This window comes from Anser anser, assembly GCF_964211835.1.
Source record: "Anser anser genome assembly, chromosome: 17".
NCBI lineage: Eukaryota > Metazoa > Chordata > Aves > Anseriformes > Anatidae > Anser > Anser anser.
In genome coordinates this window covers 6,514,688-6,537,192 of record NC_139738.1, presented here as the reverse complement: position 1 = coordinate 6,537,192, position 22,505 = coordinate 6,514,688, and the positions used below count along the sequence as shown (strand labels likewise).

The window sequence follows — 22,505 nt, the reverse complement described above, 5'->3', positions numbered from 1 at the left end:
GCACCCAGTGAGCATCCGCAGAGCCTTCGACGTGCTCAGGGAGGGTGACGCCAGCAATTCACAGCGCTTGTGCCCTGCCCAGCAGCAGCTCGCCGGGGACGGGGAAGATTTAAGCCCACGATTTATTTTCACACCGATTAAACTCAACGCCGACGTGGCGCACGCGGGTCGGACCGCGGATCAGCCCGGGCGTGCGGCTCCAGGTGCAAAACCCCCTTGGGAGCAGGGGGCAAACCCGAAGCGTCTCCTCTTTGTGCTGTCCCCCGACCCCGTCACCTGCACTTGTACCGGGGGAAGAGGCGGTAGCGCCCGCTGTAGCTCCGCAGGCTCCTCTTCAGGCACAGCCCCAGGCTGCGGTCGCACTCGCAGGAGAGCTTGGCGCACCAGGAGCCCTGACCTGCGGGGGGGGGGGGGGGTCAGTGAGCCCGGGGTCAGCCCCGGTTCTTATTTTATTTTATTTGAGGGGGGAAAAACCCGTTTTCTATGCCCCCCACTTACTGCAGGTGGGGCTGCCGCCGTGCCAGCCGTAGCGGTAGCGCTGCTTCTTGGCGTTGCAGCGGTGGCGCAGGAGGCCGTCGTAGCAGGTGTCGTGCAGCTGGCAGCACCTGTGCAGGATTTTGAGGCTTTTGGTATTTTTTTTTTTCTTCCTTGCTTCCTCTCTTCCCTAGATTTGCAGCCAAAGGTGCCCGCAGGATGGTGAAGTTTGGGCAGAGGGATTTTAAGTGGGTGCTCACCTGTCCGTGGCATCCTTGGGCCGTCCGTGGCCACCCAAGCCACAGTAGCAGCCGTAGGAGGAGTAATACAGGAAGGCGTTTCTCCCGGTCACCTTCGTGATCATCTTCTGCAGATCCCAGAGGTTCCCACCAGCCAGGGATGAGCCTGGGGGAAAATCAGCGGGGCTGACACAACCCCTGTCCCCCCCCCGTTAAAGCAGCAGCGGTGAGGACGCCGCCTCTTTGCCATCCTCCTGGTACCCGTGCGTGGGGTCTTCTGCTGCGACCTTACCTCCTGCGACAGGAGGGGACTTGTCCCCAGGGTGGGAGAGTCGTTTTTTAGGGGGTCATTACGAGTTTCAGAGAGGTGGTGACGGAGGGAAAAGGGAAAGGTGGAAAACCCAGCAGGGCTGGCCCTCATCGCGGCGTCGCACACGGCTGGGGCCACCCTGAGAGCCAGGACACCTACCCCAGGCAGACAGCACGGCCAGCACGAGGAGGGAGTTCATCTTTTCGACGAGCCTGGAAGAAGAAACCAAGCCCACATCATTTCCCCACCGCATCAGCAAGGTTCTCGCGGCGGGCGACCTCTCCTCTCTGCTCCCTCGCCCAGAGGCAGCGGCGGTGCCTGGCTGGGGACGGAGCAGGGAGGCTGTGCCCGGTGCTGCCCGGACTTCGGTGGTGGAGAGAGGGGGGGAAAAAAAAAAAAAGCAAAATGAAGAGAAAGCAGGAAAAGTTGGAGCCCTTGAGCGCTGCGGTCCCGGCCTGGTGTCTAAAACAGCCTCTCCTCTGCTGCTCGGCCCTGCTTTCCCTGCCTGCGCCTCCATCCCTGCTCGCAGCGCAGCTTTTGGTTAAGGTAGGAAAGGGGGGAAGCGTTCCTCCATCCCCGCTTACCTCGGGGAAGCCTCCGCCGCTCGCAGGACGCGTGGTTGGCACGGATCCCTTTATATAGGGCTTGCTCCCACCTCTGCTGACCTGCTGCCGGACGGTCAGCTCGCCCCAATTTTGCTGATGGGACTTTTCAGGAAAGGAGAAGGCGCCGTCCTTCCCCTTTACAGGAATGCAAGAAACCCCCCCACGGCCCCCTGGTCCGTACCGGCAGCGATGCTGGGGAAGCGGCAGCATTTCCTTGCACAGGGTCAGCAGGGGGAAGGCAATCCTTAAAGGCTGGCAAAAAACGGCTCGCCTTTGGAAAGTACGGCGTGGTGACAGCAGTTGAAAGGGAGAATCCCTTGGTCAACAAAAACGTCAAATTTTCTTAGCGAGTAAACACCAGAGGAGGGTCTCAAACCGTCTCCCACATTTTCCCACTTCCTTTGCTCCTCTAAAAGCACCTTTCTGCCACACCTTGCCTGCCCTTCAATGCAGCGCTGTGTTTTGGCTCTGGGAGTGAGCTCGGGGAGCAGGAAGGAAGAGGCTGGGAGAAGCCTTTTTGGCTGAACCAGGTGAACCAGGCTCACCACAAGGAAATCATTTCACTGGCAAACCCCAGGGAGTTTTGCTCAGTGGCGTGCGTTTGTCCCCACTTCTGAACGCAAAGCGCTGGGATTCGAGCAGCCCTGCGGTGGGATAGACCCAGCTGAGAGGGGAGTAGCTGAATTTTGCAGTCTGTACCACATCTCCAGCTTTTTGGGGCTGCTTTTGGTGCCACGGAGCATCGGGCAGCTGGTGCGACAGGGTCAGGAGGTGCAAAAGCTCCCACCAAATGAGACAGCCCGGGTGCCACTGCTGCTGCTCCGTGGTATGACAGAAACACACCACAGAGCACTTCTCGTATCTTTTATTCAGATTTTTATTTTATTTTATTTTATTTTATTTTATTTTATTTTATTTTATTTTATTTTATTTTATTTTATTTTATTTTATTTTATTTTTTCTGGGAAATTAGATCAGAGGAGGAAGAGACTGAAAACAAACGGCGATGTGTTTTCTGGGGAGCTGGGGGACCTCCAGCCCCAGCCCTCACCCCGCACAGCCTTGCAGAGAGGAGGGCTCCAGCTCTGCTCAGTGCCTGGTAATGAGGAAAACCGCTCAAAACCCACAAACACGCTGCTCCCCCCGCAACCCCCTCAGCACTGGAGCTTGCTCCCTCGGCATCTCAGCTTGAAGTAGAAGCGGTAGGACGGATTGTAGGACGCCAGAGTGCCAGCGAAGCACGACGCCACCGCCTTGTCGCACAGGCAGGTCTCTCTCTTGCACCAGCTCTGCTCGTTACCTGCGGGGGACAAACGCCGTGTTCAGCGGTGGCTTTTCCATCCCCCAAAGCTGGCGTCAGCCGTGGGAGATGCTGCGGTGGCAGGGGGGGTCTGCGGGCAGCCCCGACACCCTGCAGGGCATCATCCCTGCCCGCTGATCCCTGCTGGCCACTGCCACGCTGGGGAATGCCCTTCCCTGCTGCAAAACGCCCGCTGATACTCACCGCAGGCAATGTCCCCATCGGTGACATCAAACTGGTAGGGGGTTATCAGGGGGCTGCACTCGCTCTCTCGCAGCCGCCTGTAGCAGCAGTCGTGGGCACGGCAGCAGCTGCGGGAGACACCGTGTCAGTGTCAGGGCCCTGCCGGGCTTCGGAGGCAAGGGAAGGAGCAGACGGCCGGGCAGCCCAAGAAGTGGCTGCAGAACGGTGCCAAAACCCCTCTCGGAGCTGGCAGCGAGAAGCTTTTTGCAGGGCTGCCCCGCAGCGACAGTTTTCAGGGACTCACCTGTCGGTGGCGTCCACCGGGGTGCCTCTGCCCCCGATGCCGCAGAAGCAGCCGTACCAGCTGTAGGAGAGCAGGGCGCTCTTCCCCGTGACTGCCTTGATCATGCGCTCCAGCTCCAAAACGCTGCCACGGGCTGGCAGCAGCCCTGTGGAGGGACAGGGGGACAGGGGGACAGGGGGACAGAGGGACGGGGGACAGAGGGACAGGGGACAGATGGACAGAGGGACACGCTCACACCGGCACAGTGTTCCCCGTGCAGCACCCGCACCGTGTTGCACACCAAGCAGAGCAGTAAGTCTCACGTTGCTGCTCCCGTGCACATTAACTCTTCTCGGGGTGCCAGCATGAGACTCTGAGAATCCCCCAAACCACCTCTGGATTTTGTTTGCTTTTCGCAATGACCGAATTTGGCCTCGCAGGAGGTAACAGCGGTCTCTTCACAAGCCCTGTCTCACTCGCAGCCCTTGGTCATCAGCGCCACATCGCCAGCATCAGCCTGGGGTTTGGCAGGTGACAACGGGCCCCAGCGCCTCTTAAAATAAATATCAACGTGAGCAGCCCTACGCCAGGCATTGCGGAGAAACTGCAACGTTCGGCCAACACCTGCGTGCCCAAAACCTGTGGGTTTGGGTGATATTTACGCCAGGAGGATGAGATCCCAACCTCACCCCCCAACTCACCGCAAGCCAGCAGCAGGGCGAGCAGCAGATTCCTCATCTTGGCGGAGAAGGGAGCCGAGGCAGCGGGCGGCGAGCAGCTCCCTGGGGCTGTTGAAGTAAGAAGGCAATAAAATCCCACCCTCCTTACCCTGCCCAGACCCTGCGGAGCTGAGGCTTTGCGGGTTTGCTTTATATAGATGGAGAGGGGAGAGGTCCACCCCCTCCTCGGTCCATGCATCGCGCAGCGGCTCCTTGTCCGCCCCCCTTACACAAAACCCAGACAGCCACGGTGCTCCCTCTGAAATGATGCTACTGCTCTCCAGACGGGCACGAAGATCACCACCACGGGGTTAGGTGGCTGGAGAGACGCGACACAAGCGTTTTATGCCCAGAAGGTGAATATCTGGCAGGGCAGAGGTTGTCACCTCTTCCTTCCAGCTGCAGATAGCCATGGTGCCATTTCCAGGTGGTGCTTGGCCAGGGGACGGCGAGCACCAGGGCCCACTGTGCAGATTTATGGTTTTGCTGTCCTGACATGAGGGCACAAGAGACTCCCGGGCTTCCCATGCATGGACAAGGGGTCTGTGAAATGAGATCATGAGCCAAGCAGGCTGGAAGCGCCATGAAAACCCCATCTGAGGTGCCTTTTGAGCACAGGTCATTGAATCACCGTGCCTGAGACATGATGCAAAGGGAGGCAGAGCACCGGAGGAGATAACGAACAAAGGCGGCTATCACTTCTGAGGAGCCATGGGGCCAAGAGCAAACAGACATACAAGCAGGCGCTATCGGAATGTGTATGCACAGCTCCACCCTTGGTAATTAACCGTGCTTCTAAGGAAATTTGGGCATTAAAAAAATGGGTCACATGTTTTTTATTCACAGGATCACAGAACGGGGGAGGCTGGAGGCACCCTTGGGCCCATCTGGTCCAAGTCCTGCTCAGGCACCATCACCCGCACAGCACCACAAGGGCTTCCTGAGGGTCCCAGGGCCCCTGCCGCGTGCCACCATGTGCCTGCTGCCTCTCGTCCCATCCCTGGGCACCCCTGAGAGGAGCCTGGCTCTGTGCTTCGGTTCCCTGGTGTCTGTGCACACCGCGGAGCCCCTGAGCCTCCTGCCCTGCTGAGCAGCCCCAGCTCTCCCAGCCTCTCCCCACAGTGCCGCCATCCCCTTGGCGGCCCTCAGCTGGGCTCGGCGTGGCCATGGCTGGGGAGGCCCCACCAGCACCAAGCAGAGGGGCAGGATCAGCTCCTTGATGTGCTGGCAACGCTCGGGACACGGGGACATGGGGACATGGGGACACAGGGACACCGGGACACCGGGACACAGGGACACCTGGTTAATGAAGCCCGTCCAGACCCGCACTATCAATTTTGGCCACTTTGTGCCCATTTCTGTCCCGCATGGCCCCGTGTGACGTGCCCCACAGCAATGTCATTATTATCCCCTCATTTATTGCCTATTTCTTGCTTTCCTGGAAGGAGACCTGCCCGCCGCCATTTGCAGCCTGGCTCTGCCGGCTCTGAGCCAAAAAGCCCCCAGTGTGTTGCTTTAGCTCTGTTAAGGTGTGTGTTTGGTTTTTGTTTGTTTGTTTGTTTGCTTGCTTTTGTTTTGTTTTGTTTTGTTTTAAGGGGTGCTCGTGGAACTGGTGGGTTTGGTGTTTATTTGCCTGGTTTTACTCAGGTTGAGGCTGTTGGATTGCACTGCTGTGAGGCTACTGCCATGAAAGGGGGGGGGGGGTTAAAAGCCGATCCCGAGCAACAACAGGCAGGGTTCAGCGCCGCGTTCTCAGCCGCGGGCCGCGTTTTGGGTTCAAACAGCGCGGTTTTGGCAACCGAGCCGGGTCTCCACAACATGTCGCCTGGAGGACCGCGGCCTGCGGCGCTCTGCCCAGCGCAGCCGCTCCTCTCTGTGGTAGCGGGGCGGGGCCGGGAGCGCGGCCGGAAGTGGGGCGGTCGCCTTGGCAACGCGGCCGGGCTGGGCGGCGGGCGGCAGGTGAGGGGCGGGCGGGCCGGGGGCCTTGGGGGCTTTTTTGGGGGGCTTTTGGGGGCCCTTTTGGGTCCTCCTGGGGGGCTTTGGGGGCGCTTTTAGGGCCTTTTGGGGTCCTTTGGGGGCCTTTTGGGGGCCGGGCTACGCTCGTGGGGCTGGGGCTTGCCCCCCCGCAGGGCCCGCTGCTCGCTCCCCGTGCTGTGGGACCGCAGTGCTTCGCCCCCCCCCCCCCCCCCCCCCGGGCACTGCGGTTCCCTGTCCCAGCCTCTCGCAGCAGCACCCAAGGGTGACGCGTGCCGTGCTGCCACCGGGGTGAGCCTCTGACACGTGCAGCGCCGGAGGGGTTAAAGAGCCTCCCTCAGGAGAACCCCGCCGGGGCGGCTTCGGGCAGGCTGGTTGGGGCGGGAGGTTTATTCTTCGGGCTGCCGGTACAACGGGGGATGTGCGGGAAGCTCTGCGGAGCCTTCAGGCGTTCCTCTGCGCTGCCTCGGGGCTTCTGTGGCAGCGCTTAGGAAACCAAACAGCCCCGTCGCGGGTGCGAGGCGGCTGCGGTCAGTTGCCTGGGTGCGCGTCCGTGCTGCTCTGCAGGAGCCCTGGCTGGGAAGGGCGCTGAGCGGCCAAACAAACCAGCCGCGGCTGCAGCGTTCCCGCCGTGCTTGTTCCCTCCCTTCTGCTTGTCATCAGATCGTCAGGGATTTTTTTTAAAATGCACAAAGCAGTCGGTCGCAACCAGAAAGTCCGCAGCGGGAACTTAATTCTTCGTCACAGGAGCAGCAAAAAGGCCAGGTGCATGCTTAGCTCATCCATCTCCCATTTGCACGTAGCTTCTAGCTTTGACAGCAAATGTCTCTGTTCTTTTTGTCACAAACTTCCTTTGCGAGGGGAAGGGCGCAGCTTTCCGATGCTCTCAGTCAACTTGAAGCAATTTGTGACCAAACAGCACCTGCACACACGTACTGCTGATACACGCTGCCGTTATCACACCGTAGGACTCAGACAACACGCCGGATTCTTGCTGTTGTTGGATGACACCCGGCGTAAAAGCTGCAGGGAGGTTAAACTCTGTAGAAGCTTTCAGGTCAGTTCCGGTAACTTTTCCTTCTGCTGCCCTCTCTGCAGGTGTCCTGGGAAGCAATGGCCACAGCAGCTCTTCTGAACTCAGCACCAGCTCACTGCTACGTCCCTCCGAGCACCGCAGCCCCTTTCTTTCAGACAAACGCCGCCGCCATGCACGTGACCCGGCCCAAATCTGCCAAGGGACGCACGAGGTCGGCCTTCGGTTACTCCGGGAGCGTGAACGCCTACCCCTGCAGGGTGCCATCATCCCCAGCAGCTCCCCACGAGTTTGGGAGCAGCCCGAGAGCCTCGTCCACAAAACCGGCGTTCCCACCTGGCCACGTGTCCCCGGAGGAGATCCCGGAGCTCCTGCAGCAAGTGCCCCTGAGGAGCTCCTCCTCGCTCAACAAGTACAGGGTGCTCCCCTCCATCGGCCGGAAGGGCGCGGCGGCAGAGCCGAGCGACCAGCACGAGGTGAGCTGGGGGCAGGAGGGTGCTGAGGAAACCCCAGCTCCTTCCGGGGAGCGAGGATCTGCCAGCGGGCCGTCAGAAACCCACGTCCCTGGTGGAGAGAGCTCGTGTGCTCAGCGTCCCCCCGAGAAGCTGGGAGGGAAAACGAGGCGGGAGAGCCCTTCATTGTCAACCCTAAGTTTGGAAGAACCGCTGCAAGAAGAGCCACAGCTGCTGCTCGCTGTTCGGTCCCCCTCCGGTCAAAGATTTGAACATCGCTTCAAGCCCACAGACAGCCTCCAGATGGTCCTGAGCGTGGCGGAACAGAAAACGGCGGCCAAATACGAGCACTGCAGCGTCGAAACCGTGGAGGTTCCCCGACGGAGCTTCCCCGACCTCACCCGCTCCCTGCAGGAGTGCGGGATCCCCCCCAGGTCCGTGCTGTGCATCCGCCGGGCCGAGCAGCGCGAGGCGGACCCGTAGGCGCTCAGCGGGGCGGGATGCCTCGCTTCTCAGCCACCGCAGCGTCGCTTGGAGCTTGCTGGCTTCCAAAAATTTCCCTCGAAGCTGACTCGCGTACATAACAGGCGCGTGTTGGAGTCCAACCTCACGTGTCCGTACCTGCGGCGTACTAACAGACCTTTTTTCCATGCGTGTGATTACAAGTTCCTTCCCGAGTGCCGCCAACGTTTGGCCTTTCTGGTTTTTGAAATTGCTGATTTTTCGTCTCTGGAGTTTGTTCCCTTCTCGGAGCAGGAGGCCTCTTCCGTGTCCTTTTTGCTTGTTTCAGGAAGGTGCCACTTCCCAGAGGGCATCACGTGTTTGGGAAGACAGAAGCAGAACTGTTTCACCCTGTGGTCCTCTTCGGTAGCTTCAGGAGGCTGTCGTCAGCCTCAGACATCTCAAGAGAGGCTGCAGCTGAGGTCAAACCCGAAAACCACCTGAAAATAGCAGCAAGGACGCGTTGGAGCTGGCAGATGATTGCCAAGTATTAAAACATTCCTGTGAGGGCTCAGCTACTGATGGAAAACCTCTGTGCGGCTTTTAAGCGTGGCTCCATCACCCTTTTAGGAACAAACGGCTGCTTTTTGGTTGTGTTGCTGGGCAGCAGGGTCTCCTCCTTAGTTTTTCTTCTCTGATTCAACTCCTGTGACCCATAGCTGAGAGTAGGTGGGTTGTCAGGACGGGATGATGCAAAATGCTCCATTTACGCTGAAATGAGTTGGTCTTCAGGTCTAGCAAGTGCTGCTCCGGGAGTTTTTTCTCGTTAAATGTAGTACTTGGAGTTGACCGAGGACTTGGCTCACCCAGCAGCCCGGATTTGTACCAAATTGCTGTGGCTCTCGCAGAGGGGGGTTCGTTAAAGGAGGCTGATAGGGTAACTCGGCAGGTTTGGGGGTAAATACAACGTACGTGTGCTGAAATAAATACGGGTTTCTGTTGGAAATTGTAATGGTTAAAGGCAGTAATTAAAAAAAAATGGACAGCTAGCCACACGGTTTGAACAGTGTGAGGTAAAACCGAGGTTTTTTACATCAGGATATTTCCATCAGTGCAATCACCAGCCTGGCTGTCGGGAAAAGGCCCCTTTTGCAGGAGAGGTGAGCAGCCACTACGTTGTCACATTTAACCCAGCCGTAAAAATGCGGGTTTCGTGGTACCGCTGGTGATGGCCGCAGGAAGAACATAAACCAGCGTTAGCACACAGGGACTGGCACCTGCTTTTATGTATATTGTGTTGCTTCTGGTTCCAGAATGTTTTCATATTGCGTGAGAGTAAAATTAATAAAAACCTTTTTGGCTAGTTTGAACGGAAAGTGATTTCTCTGGAACTGAAAATGATTTTTTTCTGGAAGTTTAGCATCGCCTTAAACAAGAAATGCCCGGCACCTGCACCTAAACACCTCGGAGGGCGCCAAGGTCAGACGTTCACGTTGCGGCTGCTGCTGCCCCCACCCCACCGGTTTGCACCTCCAGCCTCTGCTGCACGCCAGATCGCGGCCCTGCGCCATCCCCCTGCTGCTGCAGCCCCAAAAACCAGCGAGTGCCGCCCAGCTCCACCAACAGCACCAGAGTGGGAGCAGCGCGGCCCCCCAGAGCAGCTCTGCAGCTGGAGGATGTTCCTCCTGCGTGTCTCCATCTCACCCGGAGCTGAATGAGACAGCTTGGGCCTCTAACAAACTTAGGCAGCACCTCCTAAGCGTAGTTTAATTATTTTCTTTAATAAGCACATCAAGTCTCCCTCTAGGCAAGCGCCGTGCAGGGAAAACACCTCACTGCCCCCTTTCTCCCCCTCCTCCCCTCCCACCTCCCTCTCCACACGTGTGGGAAATGGTACAGCAGCACAAGAAGCGCTGGGGGGATAGAACGGCGTTCGCCTGACTTCGTTCAGGGCATGGCAGCATTTAACGATTCCTGGTGGGCCGCTGCCTTGTTTTCACAGGAAGAATTCCAGAAATTCCCCATCGAGTCTGCTGGGGTTCAGTCTGGCTGCTTCAGGAAAGCCAGACACTGAAAACCCACCAGGCCTCCTGGCTGCGCCCCTCCTTACCCGAGGCTTTTACGCAAGAAAAAGGCGTCCAAGCAAGAAAGGAGCTGAGGCACCGCTCGGTACGTGTTCTTTATTCCAATTAAAAGTACATTAGAAACAGCACACAGGACCAGCAGCAGCTTCCGTGACAATTCAACCCGATGCACTGCTGTCGCGAGGTCATTCAGCTGTACTATTAAAGTAGGTGATTGAAACATGTCTTCCACTCTGCACGCAAGCACTCACTCACCTGCCACTTTAAATAGGTTTCCAACAGAATAAAAATAGATACACCCCAGAATACAAAAAGTTTAATTTTAACAGTTTTTTTTTTTTTCCCACTAAAGCCTTTATACAAATTGATAAAAGGGTGCACAATTTCCTAAAATTTTAGGTACATTTTAAACGAGCCTTTTTTTACTTGGTAAAAGGATCCATGTTCCTGTCTTTGAACAGAATATGATGGCCAAAATTGCAAAGTAAATTCCTAGTTAAATTTACAATTTGTACATTTGTTTTGAAGTGATTCCTGCACTGAGTAGCAGGCCGATGGCTGCTCACGCACGTCCCATTTTTCCCCCCAACAAGAGCTGTGCACCACTAAGTTCTAGGTCAGGAGCCTCCTTCTCCCGGAAACCAGGCCGGGGCAGCAACCCGCAGGCTGTCAGCTGCGCACGCTAAAATGGTCCCAACCGAACTAAAAACCACAGAAGTCGCAAAGAATTCCTTCTCTGGCGAGGATCACCTTAGGGCAAGAGACCGACGGCCTGCCTGTCTGCACTACGAGCGCAATGAAAGCGGAGGCGCTTCCCCTCTGAAATTTGGCTGAGCAATTTAACTCAAAACTCTGATACTGAAACATCCTGTAAATGTAAATTTGGTGTTCTAAAGGTTTTCTTTTTCTTTTTTTTTTTTTGGTCAATACACGCTATTACCATTTTATTTTTCTTTTTTTAAGCCAGACAAATATTTCTGTTACTGGTCAGCGAAGTCCAGCAGTCGTGTACATGATTCACCCAGAGCTTCGCAGCAGCATCTCAGAACCGGCACTACCTGCCTGAAGGTGACTAACCCCCACTCCAGCGGACACTACAATTTTACGGAGGTGAATTTATTCAGAAAACCAATTAGTACAGTTCCCTTCACACTGCCCCTCCCTCCCCATCTACCCACCTATAGTTTGGCAAGGTTAAACGCTTCAGATGAACTTCTAGAGTACTTACTTCAGCACTGCCACCACTGCACCGCTTTACGTATAGTGGCCATTCTAACAAGTCAAGGACAAAGTAAAACAAAATACCGCCCAGCAAAAGCAACACGGCACCTGTGTTAGAGAGTCGGACCTACTGGAGACATCCTTTGGACAATTTACTTAACAAAGAGCTGGGCAAATCCATCAGGAAGCCAGAAATGAGTCTTAAGAGCTCAGAGGAATGCCAAAGAGAATGACATCCTATTTTGTACAGGTTGAGTTTCTAGCCAAAAAACAGCTGCCTTGGTTTGGTTTTTCTTTTTTTTTTCTCCTTAACCCATGTCCGTTGTATATTTGGCTGTTGAATTTTAACTGATCACATTTAGGCTGAACTTTACCCCAATTAAAAGCAATAAAGCTTTTTTTTTTTTCCCAGATTAGTTTTTGATAATTACATATTGCCTGTTTTTGGCAAGTCTATTTCTTACAATTCAAAAGATCTTTCCATTTTAAGGCTAGACTAAGAAATGTTAAAAGCTTCTGTAAACATTTCCTCCCCATAGTTGCACATTTTGTAGTCCAACTGTAATTTTTAAAATGAGGTAATTTTTGTGTACTCATATCTTAGGAGTCCTTTTCGGGACTAGCTGAGAGGCATGCCAATCTGAACGCTGATCCAATTGTAGTGGGAGAGCTTCCACAGCAGGGTACACACCAGTTCCAGCAGCTGTACTTCAGTTAGTTATCTTCTCGATTTCATCCAAGTCGTCAGTGTCCAATTTGTTTATCTTTTTGTCTGTGAAAGATGAGAAATAAGTCACGCACCGTACCACCGAGCAGGGGAGGGAAAGACGCTTTCTTCAGGTCGTCCTGAGTGCAGATTTATCCATCAAACATTCATTCAAAGTTTTATGTTGCAGTTTTAAAACCTCTTTCTTTTCTCAAAGGCCCACCACGATACTCACACGTTACCAGCTCCACGTGTCCATTTGAAGGACTACCCAGGTAACCAGCAAACAGACAACTTATTTCTACTCACACAATGCAGCAGCTCACAATCCTGAAAGTAACATTTAGGTACTCGAGAGGCACCTACTGCATGCTGCCCTACAAAAACCGTGGCTCTCACAAGGAGTATTTATGTGGTAACAGCTCAATACCCTCTTGCATGGGAACAAGTACTGCTTGTTGTGCAGTTTCTTTTCCAAATATTTCTTTTGGAGCCAACTGCAACGCAAAAATGCAGCTTGTGCTCTCCTGCATTCAGTTTTAAGGCTCAACAAACATTCATTAGCCAGACCTGCTCAGTATACAGCAAGTCAAAATTCTGCAGGAACATCTAATTTTAGAGAAATAAGCCTGAGGGTACGTACTGAAGTGTTCCTGGATTCTGTTGAGAATATTCATGCTGTGCTTGCTGTCCACCATGTTGATAGCCAGTCCTCGCTTGCCAAAGCGACCTGTGCGCCCAATCCGGTGCAGGTAAGTCTCGTTATCAGGATTTCCATCTTTATCCACAGGAAGGTCAAAATTGATAACAACAGAGACCTGCTCTACATCGATCCCTGGTAAAAAAAAGCATCGGATGCCATTTAAACCATTTCATAGCAGGAACAGCCTCCTCTGGCCCAACCCGCCTGCGTTTTTATCAAATATCTAGGTTACTCAACAGCTGAACTTCCAGCTGTTTTCAGATAGCTGCCGTGTAGTTGTCTCCAACCTGCGCAAAGACTTAAAAACCAGTCTCACGCTCTGAGGCAACACCAAAGGGGGCGAAGGCTGGCCCACAGAACCTACAAGTGCTAAGTGTAAATGGATCTTCTCCCCGGGGTAGTTTGACATCTAGCCATCTAGCGACCACACCAGAGAACCCCACTGAAGTGGTGAACAGAAAAACAGTCTGAGCTGCTCAGGTTTATCCAGTGCTTAACAATTTCTCCTCCTTTCAGCAGCTTTGCTTTTTCACATATCGTGTTATCTTAACTGTTCCAGGACATTGAACTGCAACACGAATTCCTACTGGGGTTAAGTAGCTTTCAGATTTCCCTGTTTTGGAAACAGGGAAATGTTTTTTTATTTTAATCATTTAGGGTCAGCAGTACAAGCTAGACATGGCAACAGAAACATAAAAACGTCACGGGATGGACATCTTCATCTCAAGCTGCAGGAAGCCTGCAAGGAGCCCTGTGTTTGCCCACAGCCATCTTTATATGCGCAGACACAGGCAGCAGCCAGAAAGTCCAGGAATTGCTTTAAGGAACCTTGTTTGTCCACACTGGAACGCTTGATACAAATTCTTTCTGCAAGCTGCTCGGCAATATTTCATCTTATAATAAAACACTGCTCCTGCCCCCCCGGCGCAGCTCTGCCGTGCCCTACCTCTGGCACAGACGTTCGTGGTCACCAGCACCTTCTCTTTGCCCTCTCGGAAGCGCTCTATGACGGCAGCTCGCTGCTCCACCATCATTTCCCCGCTGAGCAATGCCACCTGGTGGCCTTCCTTCGAGAGCTCTGCCGCCAGCCAGCCAGCCGTCTTCCGAGTCTGAAACACAGAGAGAGAGGGGGCCGTCTTTGGGAGGAAGCTTTAACGTTGTAGGACATGAAAAAGCCTCTCTTGGCTAGACTGGAAGTTCCGTGGCTCCTCGGTTTTGATGTTTCACAAGGAAATGGCTCCTGAATGCCCTCCCCGTCCCAATCTGGGCTCCCAGCTCTCGTATCAGACATAGGAAAACATGCATCTGCCACTGCAGGAACCCCTGTTTAAGAGAAGTACGTGTCTTTTGGAGCTCTGCTCCTCAGTTTTCACTCTGTGAGGAGACTGGCATTACATACGTGCACTAAAGTCTCAGGACCATTGTCAAGAAAACAAAACTACTCAGCTTGGAAAGAGACAGGGTTTGGGCAGGATGAACCTGTGAAGTCCAACAGAGGCTCTACACCGTGACGAATTAAACCGTTTCCAGCGATGTTGTTTTTCCAAGCTCTGGTTATGTCTGACGTCTCAAGATAGCGTAAAAGCACACTGCTGCAGCAGCCTCCAGATACAGGTTTTATCCTATCTGAGTCAAGCTTTATGGGGCTCAGCTGGTGCTATCTGCACTGTTTTTCTAAGATCAGTGTCTTCCATAAAAAAGAAAAAGCCCCGGTATAATTCATGGAGAGATCCCAGCTGTGTAACAGCCCATTACCAGAGGGAAATGGGGGAAAAACTGTATCAGATGAAGTACAAGACTTTCCCATCCCTCGCTCTGCCCTGTTTTTATCCACCTTCCAACCTCACTTTTTTTTTTTCCTGTAGTTCTGACCAATATTGTTTTGGAAAAGGCTGCATTACTCTGATCTTTGCTTCAGAAGACTTCAAGAATAAAAATGGCCATTGTGGATTGGCCATTTCTTTGAGTGAAATCAGGATATCACTCAAAGAAGGTGCCAGAAAAGCCAAAGAAAAGAGCAATCTGTCTCCTTGGTTACCTTTTGGAAAAAAAAAAAAGAAGGCCAGATTTTTAGCACCGACAGATACTAACAGGGTTCTTGGGACTAACGTTCCCCAAAAGGACTCACGTGGCAGAAGATCATGGCCTGGGCAATGGTTATAGCGCCATAGACATTACAGAGAGCCTGGAACTTCTCATCTCTGTTATTGCACAGAACGTAATACTGCTTAATAGTGTCCAGCGTCTCCTCTTCTCGCTTCAGCTTGATAATGTTTGGGTCAGGAACAACTTTTTGAGCAAACTTCCACACGGAATCCTCAAAAGTGGCTGAAAACAGAAGCATCTGGCAGTCCCTGGGGAGCATCCTGCAAGAGAAAGCGAAATGGGCAGGGTCCCCACGCAACAGGAGCGTGGCCCTGTGACACCCTGATGGGATTCATGCCCCGCGCAAGGCAGAACATCCTCAGAGCCATTTCCACGGCTGCAAAGGCTCGTGCTTTTCTCACCAGCACCTGACCGTTCCCACGTGGAACGGAGGCATCCAGACTCACATTCTTAAAAATGAGTAAGCCTTACTCCAGGGACAGACGTTTCATTCTCCGAGAAAATTAAACTGCTTGTCGTCCCCTGACATTCTGCCTCTACCAGCCATTAGGATTACAGCCAAATATATCGTTTTAATCTTGTTGCTTTCTCAGGAAAGACACCAGTCAAGAACGTAGCCCCACTGTCCCTGTGTTACCAAACAGCTATCATTCAGAGGAAGAAATAGCTGCCTCCCTACCCGAGGCAACGTTCACCGAGTCCTTACCTCTGAATGCGAATGCTCTGATCCTGATGGCCCTGGGTTGCTATCATCACATCAGCCTCGTCTAAGACGAACACCTTGATTTTCTTGGGGTCTATGAATTTCAGCTTGGAGCACCAGTCCAGCACAGTGCCAGGCGTGCCGATCACAATCTGCTCAGAGATCTTCTGACCTCTCTCCACTGCCAAGACACAAAGGGAATCGTTCACAAGGTGGCCCTGCAGACAGCGAAACGCTCTGCCCCCTCTCCCTCTCTGAACCAGCCTATTTCACCATTTGACTGCTCTACGGCACACGTAGCTGAAAGGTCAGCTGTGCTAGTGCCACGTGTCCCTTCACAGGTGAGAAAGTGAGTGTGTGAAGCATACAGCACCCACGGCTTCATTCCAGTTTGAAAGATTTAACAGTCAGCACAATTCTTTTAATTCAGCTGTTAGACTGCATCTCCAGACCGCACAAGCCATCCATAACAGCTCAGTACAACTCCTCGTATTTAGCTGAGATTGTGTCAAGGAAGAAATCGTGGTAAAGCCAAAAACATTCATCACTGCCCCAGTGCCACCCTCTAGGTGAATTCCCATTACTTTAAATTTGTATTCAGTACAGATCTGATACTGGCGAGAACAGGACTCGGCAGTGCCCACCTCTAATAGGAAGCCCAGCAGACTGATTTGCATGTTTTAAAAGCGTTACGTTCCAGGGCTGTATTGCACCCCCACTTTTTCACGTGCAGCCTGTTGGTGGTGTTTCACCTTACTCACATTTATTGCCTCGCACAGCATACGCGAGCTTCAGCTCTGGGTAGAACTTCCCCATCTGTTCGATCACTTTTCCCGTTTGAAGTGCCAGCTCGTATGTTGGGGAAAGGCACAAACACTGGAGGGACAGAGGAATAACGAGCGTGAGACGACCAATGCCCTGGGCAACACTACGACGCCTGCTTTTAAAAACCCTATTTGGAATTCTACAGAGGGCAAACATGCGAGGAGCTGACCTGTTGGTGAAAACCTATCCAGTTCTGCATTCCGAAACTATGGCAAGGAGTTTATGTACTACAGTCACCTGGCGACTGGCTTGCTGTGTTCCGTTCTGCTTTTTAAGACCTGAGAATACAGACTGTCTGCTCGGGGACAAGCGTGGATAGTAATAACAAGGAATCTACCACCTGTAAGAACAGCATTTTTTAAGGAAAGGATCCTGGCCTTGGTAAAAGTGCTCAGCTATCTTCTAAGGATACTGGGTCTAAGTTGTTCCCTTCCAGGCAATGCCTGCCCTACTGTCACAGCTGTCTTCTCTTCCATCCCAAATTACACTTCCTCAACCCCTCTCAGCCTGCAGCATTTCTCTGATTTACTTCCTCCCAGAATGATAACTCCTCACAGGACAACGGCGTCCTGAGCAAAAAAAGGGAGGGAGTGTCAGGAGCAAGCTGCTAGCTAAATCCACATCTAAAGGCTCCCCACACTGCCAGCCCCTGCTGAGCTGTTTACAGAAACAGCACTGTAGGGACAGGTTCAGCAAGCCAAGAATTTGCTCTCAGAGGTCCCAAGAGAAGCCCAGCCTCCTCACGAGGTGGCCCTGCGCCACCCCAAGCCCCACAGAACCAGAAAAGTTACCTGTGGGTACTTGTTCCCGGGTTCGACGCGGCTGAGCATGGCGAGGACGAAGGCAGCCGTCTTGCCAGTACCAGACTGAGACTGCGCGATCAGGTTCTGCGGGCTGCAGCAACACAGGGCAGAGTTAAACACCAGCGTGAGCCCAACCAACCGAGCCGCCCAGCAACGCCAGATGACAAAGAAGACGCAGCGAGTGCAGGCTTAACCACTTCAACAGCTTTTAGACGCATCTCCGCGCTGTGTGGGTGCCTGCCGTGGGGCAGAAGTTGGTTTCTGCCCTCTACCAACCCTCTTTCAGCCCAAGTGACCTCCCAGTTATGGAGATTTTGGAGGAACACTGCTGTTCTCTGGCACTAGGCACATTATGCACATCTCCCCCCAGTGTTTCAGTACTTCCCACCTTGCAGCTCAGGGGTGCAGAGAGGAAAGCCTGCCCAGCAGACGACGCAGCACCTCAACTACCCCCACCCAGCCCGGATTGCTGAAGCCGTGCTCTCTAGCAGCTTTATTTCTCCCTGGATTTACCAGTACCAGCCCTAGGCAAAGGAAAAACCCAAGGCAGCTGTCACATCAGAAATACTGGGGCCGGGGAGCCCTTCACCACCCTCCCATCCCCAGTCCAGCAGTGGCACTCGGGTCTTTCAACTCCTTCCTCTACTGACAGGGAGCGGCAAGCACGTGTACGTACGGTTCGGCAAGCATCATGGGCAGGGCGTTCTCTTGTATCTTTGATGGTCTGTTGAAGCCCATGGCATAAACTCCTTGCAGGAGCTGCGGTTTCCTGAAAACAGAAGAAGTTTTCTTTTAAGCTTTGCCTTCAAACCCCTTCGAGGTAAGCATCCCAGCAGGCAGGATTTTGGTAGAACCAAACAAGGGTCCCTCGGTGTTCATCTCACTGAGGTCAGCGCAATACCACAGCTAGCCAGGGGCCTCTAACCATTATTCCAGCCATATGATCTCTTTATTTTTGTTCGTTTTTGAGAAAGTTACCCTCTTAACCGCTGTGAAGCGGTGGGCGTATCAGAAACAACTTCCCTGTTCACACCTTGTTACCCGTGGAAATCTAGGTACTTCTCCAGCTGAACAGAAATGCCAAAAAAAAAAAATCACGTTTTCCGCTTAGATACAGGAGCAGCACCGCGCTGCTATTCTGCTGCAGCCTAATAAAATCCACTTGGTTTTCATTTGTGGACAAAAAAAGATGAGAAAAACCCTTCCAACTGGACCCAGAGCTGCCAGGCTCTGCGGGCCCGTTGCGATCCCACTGGTGAGTGACTGCGACAGGCACCGGGAAGCTGCAGCAGCAAGGGAGAGCACAGCGCTGCTTGGAACAGAAGCTTCAAAAAAAACCCAAACCACCTCCATTTACTAAGCCAAGCTGCACGCCTGCCTTTCACACTGCACGGGGAACTCTGTTTCGCAGCTCCAGAGGCTTCTGCTGGGCTTCTCGCAGGTTCTAAAGCAGCTTTTCAGACAAGCACAGGGTAGAGACCATTAATCCCGTCCTTTAGGGCAATCCCTCCTCTTCAGATCTCAGCACCAAAACGGTTACGCCTTGAAGACCTGAGTATTAGACAAAGTAGCCTCTGTCGCTACGACCCAGGCAGGGGTGCAGCGACACCACCAGTCCTCAAACACTCACACTGCTCTTTCTGCAAGGGAGCTTTCCAGTCCCAGCTGGTGCTCGTGTAGCCGAGGAGATTCGAGAACAACCTAACATCCAGGTTATGGTGTCAGCAGACTCTTACCGCCGACCTCCAGGCCCTCACTGGGGTGCTGTCGGCGGTGTCGAGAAGCGGAGCGCTCTCCACTCCAGGCAGGTTCCGCTTTTCCTGCCCACCGTTTCCTCCTGTTAAGCATTCCCCGTTCAGCACAACCCGCTTTTTAAAAAGCCCGTATTACTTTCAGGGGCTGGCTCGAACAAAAGCCCTTTGAAACGCAACCTTGCGCTGCTCAGCAGCAAGGACGCAGAGCCCGGCTCCACCGCAGTTGCCAAGGATACACCGACTCGTAAGGCGACGACTCAATTAGTCTGCTGGCCCCTGTCATTAACTCCCTCGGATTGTTTGCCTTCTGAAAGATGGGAATTAGTCTAAAGGGCACCGCGGGCTCTCAGTTTTTTGGGAGACATTCAGCCACGAACGTCCCTGACATCGCTGGAAACCCAGACCACCGGCAGAGGAAAGACAAGCACCCTCCCCTCGTGCTGTTCACTGCTGGATCTTCCCAAATAACCCACGAACGGGAACAGGAGATGGTTGTGCTCGTCACCTCTGCCGGCACAACAAATTTCGGGTTTTCCTGCACGCCCAAAGAACAGCCCCGTCGCTGGCAGGCGGTCTCTGAGCGCCCCCGCGCCGGCTGCAGAACCCGCAGAGAACCAACGCCGCCTGTCCCACCGAGGGGGGCTTGGTGGTGGTGGTGGCCGTGGAGGGACAGCCCTCCCTCTGCCCGGCCCCTCGCACCGACCGCGCGCAAGCTCCACCAAAATCACACATCAAAATCCAGAACGGCGTGGCTAGAGCTGGTTATAGGAGGAAACGCAAGCTGTACACAAAGCAGGGCCTACAAGGAGCTCGTTTCGGATGAAGGCCTTCCCAAGGCACCAAGATGAAACAATTCTCCTTGCGTTTAAATAATACAACACGTGATATGCTCGTTTCTTAACGACAAATTTGCAGCAACTTAAACCAGAAGCCTACGCACTTGTCAGTGGTTTGAGGCAGCCAGGAAATCTAACAGGGCACGAGGGGAGACCACAACCATCTGATCGGCTCCAGACTCGCCTCTGTTCTCACAGGCTCCTCAAAACAAGCCAGCGCTGCCCCTGCTGAGCTCAACAACGCTTCCCCCAACCGTGGGGGCCAAATAACGAGCTGCAAAACAGCCACAGGGGAGCCTGTTTAACCCTTCTGCTCTTCAGCTTGATGCAGGGGAGCTCCTGGCACCACGACCGGCCTCGCAGCCCCGGGCTGACGGCACTTACAGGCGCAGCTCCTCGAAAGACTTGACGGAGTAGAGCGGCGAGGTGGGGTCCCTCTGCAGCACCTCCACCTGGTTGGTGGTGTCCACCAGGTTGCTGCGGATCAGCTTGTTGAGCAAGGACTGGGTAGCTCTGTCCTCTGTCAAAAAAAAAAAAAGGAGGTGGGAAAACGGTCACGGCCTGTTCCAGCCACCGCTCCCGCCGAAATGCTGCACGGCACGGCCGGCCGGAAAGGACGCGCTGCACCCAACCCCAGAAATACCCAAGCTCCCTGTTAGAGAGCAGAACTGTGACAGAGCCCGGGCTTCCCGAATGAAACGTCTGTCAAGGCGCCCCCCACGATATTCAGGAAGGCAAAGAAAAGCAAGCTCAGTTTTAAGGCCAAGGGGAAACCTTCACAGACACGGAGCTCTGCTTGTTAAGCTGCAGGTCTCAGATCCTACAGCTCAGCACCCAACTGCAAGAAGGGACAGGGCCAAAAGCCCCACTGTCACCTGTGGACACACACCTTTTAGGTTTTTTTTTTTTTTTTCCTTTTAAGGAAGGTTTGAGGACAAACAGCATTTCAAGATTCCAGGGTTGGAACACTCTAAGGGCTGAGGATACATGAGATCAAAACAGAAGGCGAAGTTGCTGCACTTTGGGGTTTTCCTCACAAGTCTGTCCTCTAAAGCGAGCTTCTCACAAGGCACCTTCTGAAGGATTTAGGGCCGTCACCCACCCCTTAACAGCCATTTCAGAAATGCAATGTCTTGGTTGCTTCTGAAATTCCAGCTCTGGGTTATCCAACAGCTCCTGCAGCCAGCCCTGCCTCTGAGGACACTGCTGTCCCCTCACCTTTCTTCACTCTAATCCAGGAGTCCCCCAGGTTATTACAGGACCCAACGGCTTTAAAATTTACAACTAGGTCCTTGGGGCAGGAGACAAGATCGTCCACCCTGGGGCGTAAGGTGGACTTACTTTAGGTACACAGGAAACAAATCTCTCTTTCCACACGCCTCGCCACGGCATTCACCCGACGAGCACCCACCTTTCTCCTCATCCTCTGTCTTCTCAACGTTGTCATCCGTCTTGACGACAGCGCCTGAATTCAAAGAGAGGGGAGTGGGATTTAGGGGATTTAGGTTTGGAATTCTGCGGAAAAGCCACGGAGCGGCTCAGCAAACAGCCCTGCGGCTGTGCAGCAGGAAAACCGAGCAGAGCTTGCTCTGCGCGGCCAAATCAACGCCGGTGCCCGGTCCAAGCCAAACACACCACGAAATTTTGCCATCAAGACACAAGCAGAAAGAGTTAGTCCAGCAGGGCAAGCTCAAGAGGTGGATAGTTAAGTCATTGCGACTGGCTAAGCAATCTTAGCTTTCTGTTTTGTTTTGTTTTTTGTTTTTTTTCCTGCAGCTTCTTGACCGGCCGGGTGTTGCTCGGCTCGGACTCCACCATCTTCGGGGTCTTCCCCTCTGTCCCCGAGGGGTTCTGCTCCCGCTCCAAACAGGAACGTGGTGAGACCACCACAGCAAGGGTAACTCACCGTTGGAATCCGGCTTGGCTTTGTCCTCCTTCAGGTGCAAACTGCTGAGCTGCGAGCGAGGAAAAACAGCGGAGTCAGGTCCCCGATGGGGACAGGGACAAGGATGGGGACAGGGGCGAGAGGACGGGGACAGGGGCTGAGCGTCCCCAGCGCAGGGTCTGTGCCGCTGCTGGGATGGTGTGAAGACAGGGCACAGAAATGGGGGCAAAAGAGGCGTTTGTGGGGCACGAGAGGCAGCAGGACCCTGAGGTGAGGCAGCGCCTGGATGCACCGTGAGGGGAAAGGATGGTGGGGGGGGATGAAGAGAAAGAAGGAAAAAATATAGAGAGATATTCCCCCCCCTCCCCCCCGTCCTGAGGACCCGGCCCCACGACCCCCGAGGCACCGAACGACCCAAAAAACGAGGGAAAAAAGGGGAGAATCGGGTCCCTGCAGCGCTGCCTGCTTGCTGCGAGGAGGCGGCGGCCGCCCCCAGCGCAGCCGGGCCCCGGCTCCGCACCGCTCCGCACCGCTCCGGGCCCCGGCCCCGCTCCGGGCCCCGGCCCCGCTCCGCTCCGCACCCGCCCCGGGGCCCGGCAGCCGCTCACCGACTCCGCCGCCGCCTCCTGCTCGTCCACGGCCAGGGCCCACGAGTCGGTGGCCATGGCCGGGCCGGGCCGGGCCTCGCCGCCAGCAGCCGCAATGGCGCCGGGCGAGGGGAGGGCGCCTGCGCCGCGCTCCTCCGGGCCGGCCGGCGGCGGCACGGGCAGGGCGGGCGGCGTTCCGGGAGAGCGGCGTTCCGGGGGGCGAAAGGGGGGAGAACGGGGGGGCACGGGGCTGTGTGGGGCTGGGGTCAGCCTGAGCCT

General features: G+C 54.3%; 4 protein-coding genes across 8 annotated transcripts; 1 reads left to right on the top strand and 3 right to left on the bottom strand.

The window, feature by feature from the left end:
- Positions 1–70: 70 nt before the first annotated feature.
- Positions 71–1,724, bottom strand: PLA2G5 (phospholipase A2 group V). 2 transcript variants are annotated; one of them, XM_083803057.1, is made up of 5 exons: positions 1,608–1,724; positions 1,183–1,235; positions 735–879; positions 499–605; positions 71–397 (listed from the first exon to the last, which is right to left on the bottom strand). In XM_083803057.1, the coding sequence occupies exons 2-5, from the start codon at positions 1,220–1,222 to the stop codon at positions 273–275; spliced, it is 417 nt and encodes a 138-aa protein (XP_083659183.1). In that variant the 5' UTR covers positions 1,223–1,235; positions 1,608–1,724; the 3' UTR covers positions 71–272. The 2 variants fall into 2 exon arrangements, with proteins under 2 accessions (XP_083659183.1, XP_083659182.1); XM_083803056.1 differs by lacking the exon at positions 1,608–1,724 and having other exon boundaries at positions 1,183–1,599.
- A 934-nt stretch (positions 1,725–2,658) lies between these two features.
- LOC310883153 (phospholipase A2, membrane associated-like) lies at positions 2,659–5,627 on the bottom strand. Its single transcript, XM_083803058.1, has 4 exons — positions 4,096–5,627; positions 3,416–3,560; positions 3,133–3,239; positions 2,659–2,928 (listed from the first exon to the last, which is right to left on the bottom strand). Exons 1-4 carry the CDS (start codon positions 4,310–4,312, stop codon positions 2,783–2,785), a joined length of 615 nt encoding a protein of 204 aa, XP_083659184.1. The 5' UTR covers positions 4,313–5,627; the 3' UTR covers positions 2,659–2,782.
- A 59-nt stretch (positions 5,628–5,686) lies between these two features.
- Positions 5,687–9,389, top strand: UBXN10 (UBX domain protein 10). 4 transcript variants are annotated; one of them, XM_083803042.1, is made up of 2 exons: positions 5,687–6,072; positions 7,186–9,389. In XM_083803042.1, the coding sequence occupies exons 1-2, from the start codon at positions 5,800–5,802 to the stop codon at positions 8,053–8,055; spliced, it is 1,143 nt and encodes a 380-aa protein (XP_083659168.1). In that variant the 5' UTR covers positions 5,687–5,799; the 3' UTR covers positions 8,056–9,389. The 4 variants fall into 4 exon arrangements, with proteins under 4 accessions (XP_083659168.1, XP_083659170.1, XP_083659169.1 ...); XM_083803044.1 differs by lacking the exon at positions 5,687–6,072 and adding an exon at positions 6,167–6,378; XM_083803043.1 differs by lacking the exon at positions 5,687–6,072 and adding an exon at positions 6,320–6,457.
- A 790-nt stretch (positions 9,390–10,179) lies between these two features.
- On the bottom strand, positions 10,180–22,400 carry LOC310883147 (ATP-dependent RNA helicase DDX19B). The gene is made up of 12 exons (XM_083803041.1): positions 22,248–22,400; positions 21,661–21,709; positions 21,166–21,219; positions 20,139–20,274; positions 17,841–17,933; positions 17,153–17,255; positions 16,298–16,412; positions 15,540–15,717; positions 14,856–15,093; positions 13,674–13,836; positions 12,668–12,859; positions 10,180–12,090 (listed from the first exon to the last, which is right to left on the bottom strand). Exons 1-12 carry the CDS (start codon positions 22,302–22,304, stop codon positions 12,029–12,031), a joined length of 1,440 nt encoding a protein of 479 aa, XP_083659167.1. The 5' UTR covers positions 22,305–22,400; the 3' UTR covers positions 10,180–12,028.
- Between the last annotated feature and the right edge of the window lie 105 nt (positions 22,401–22,505).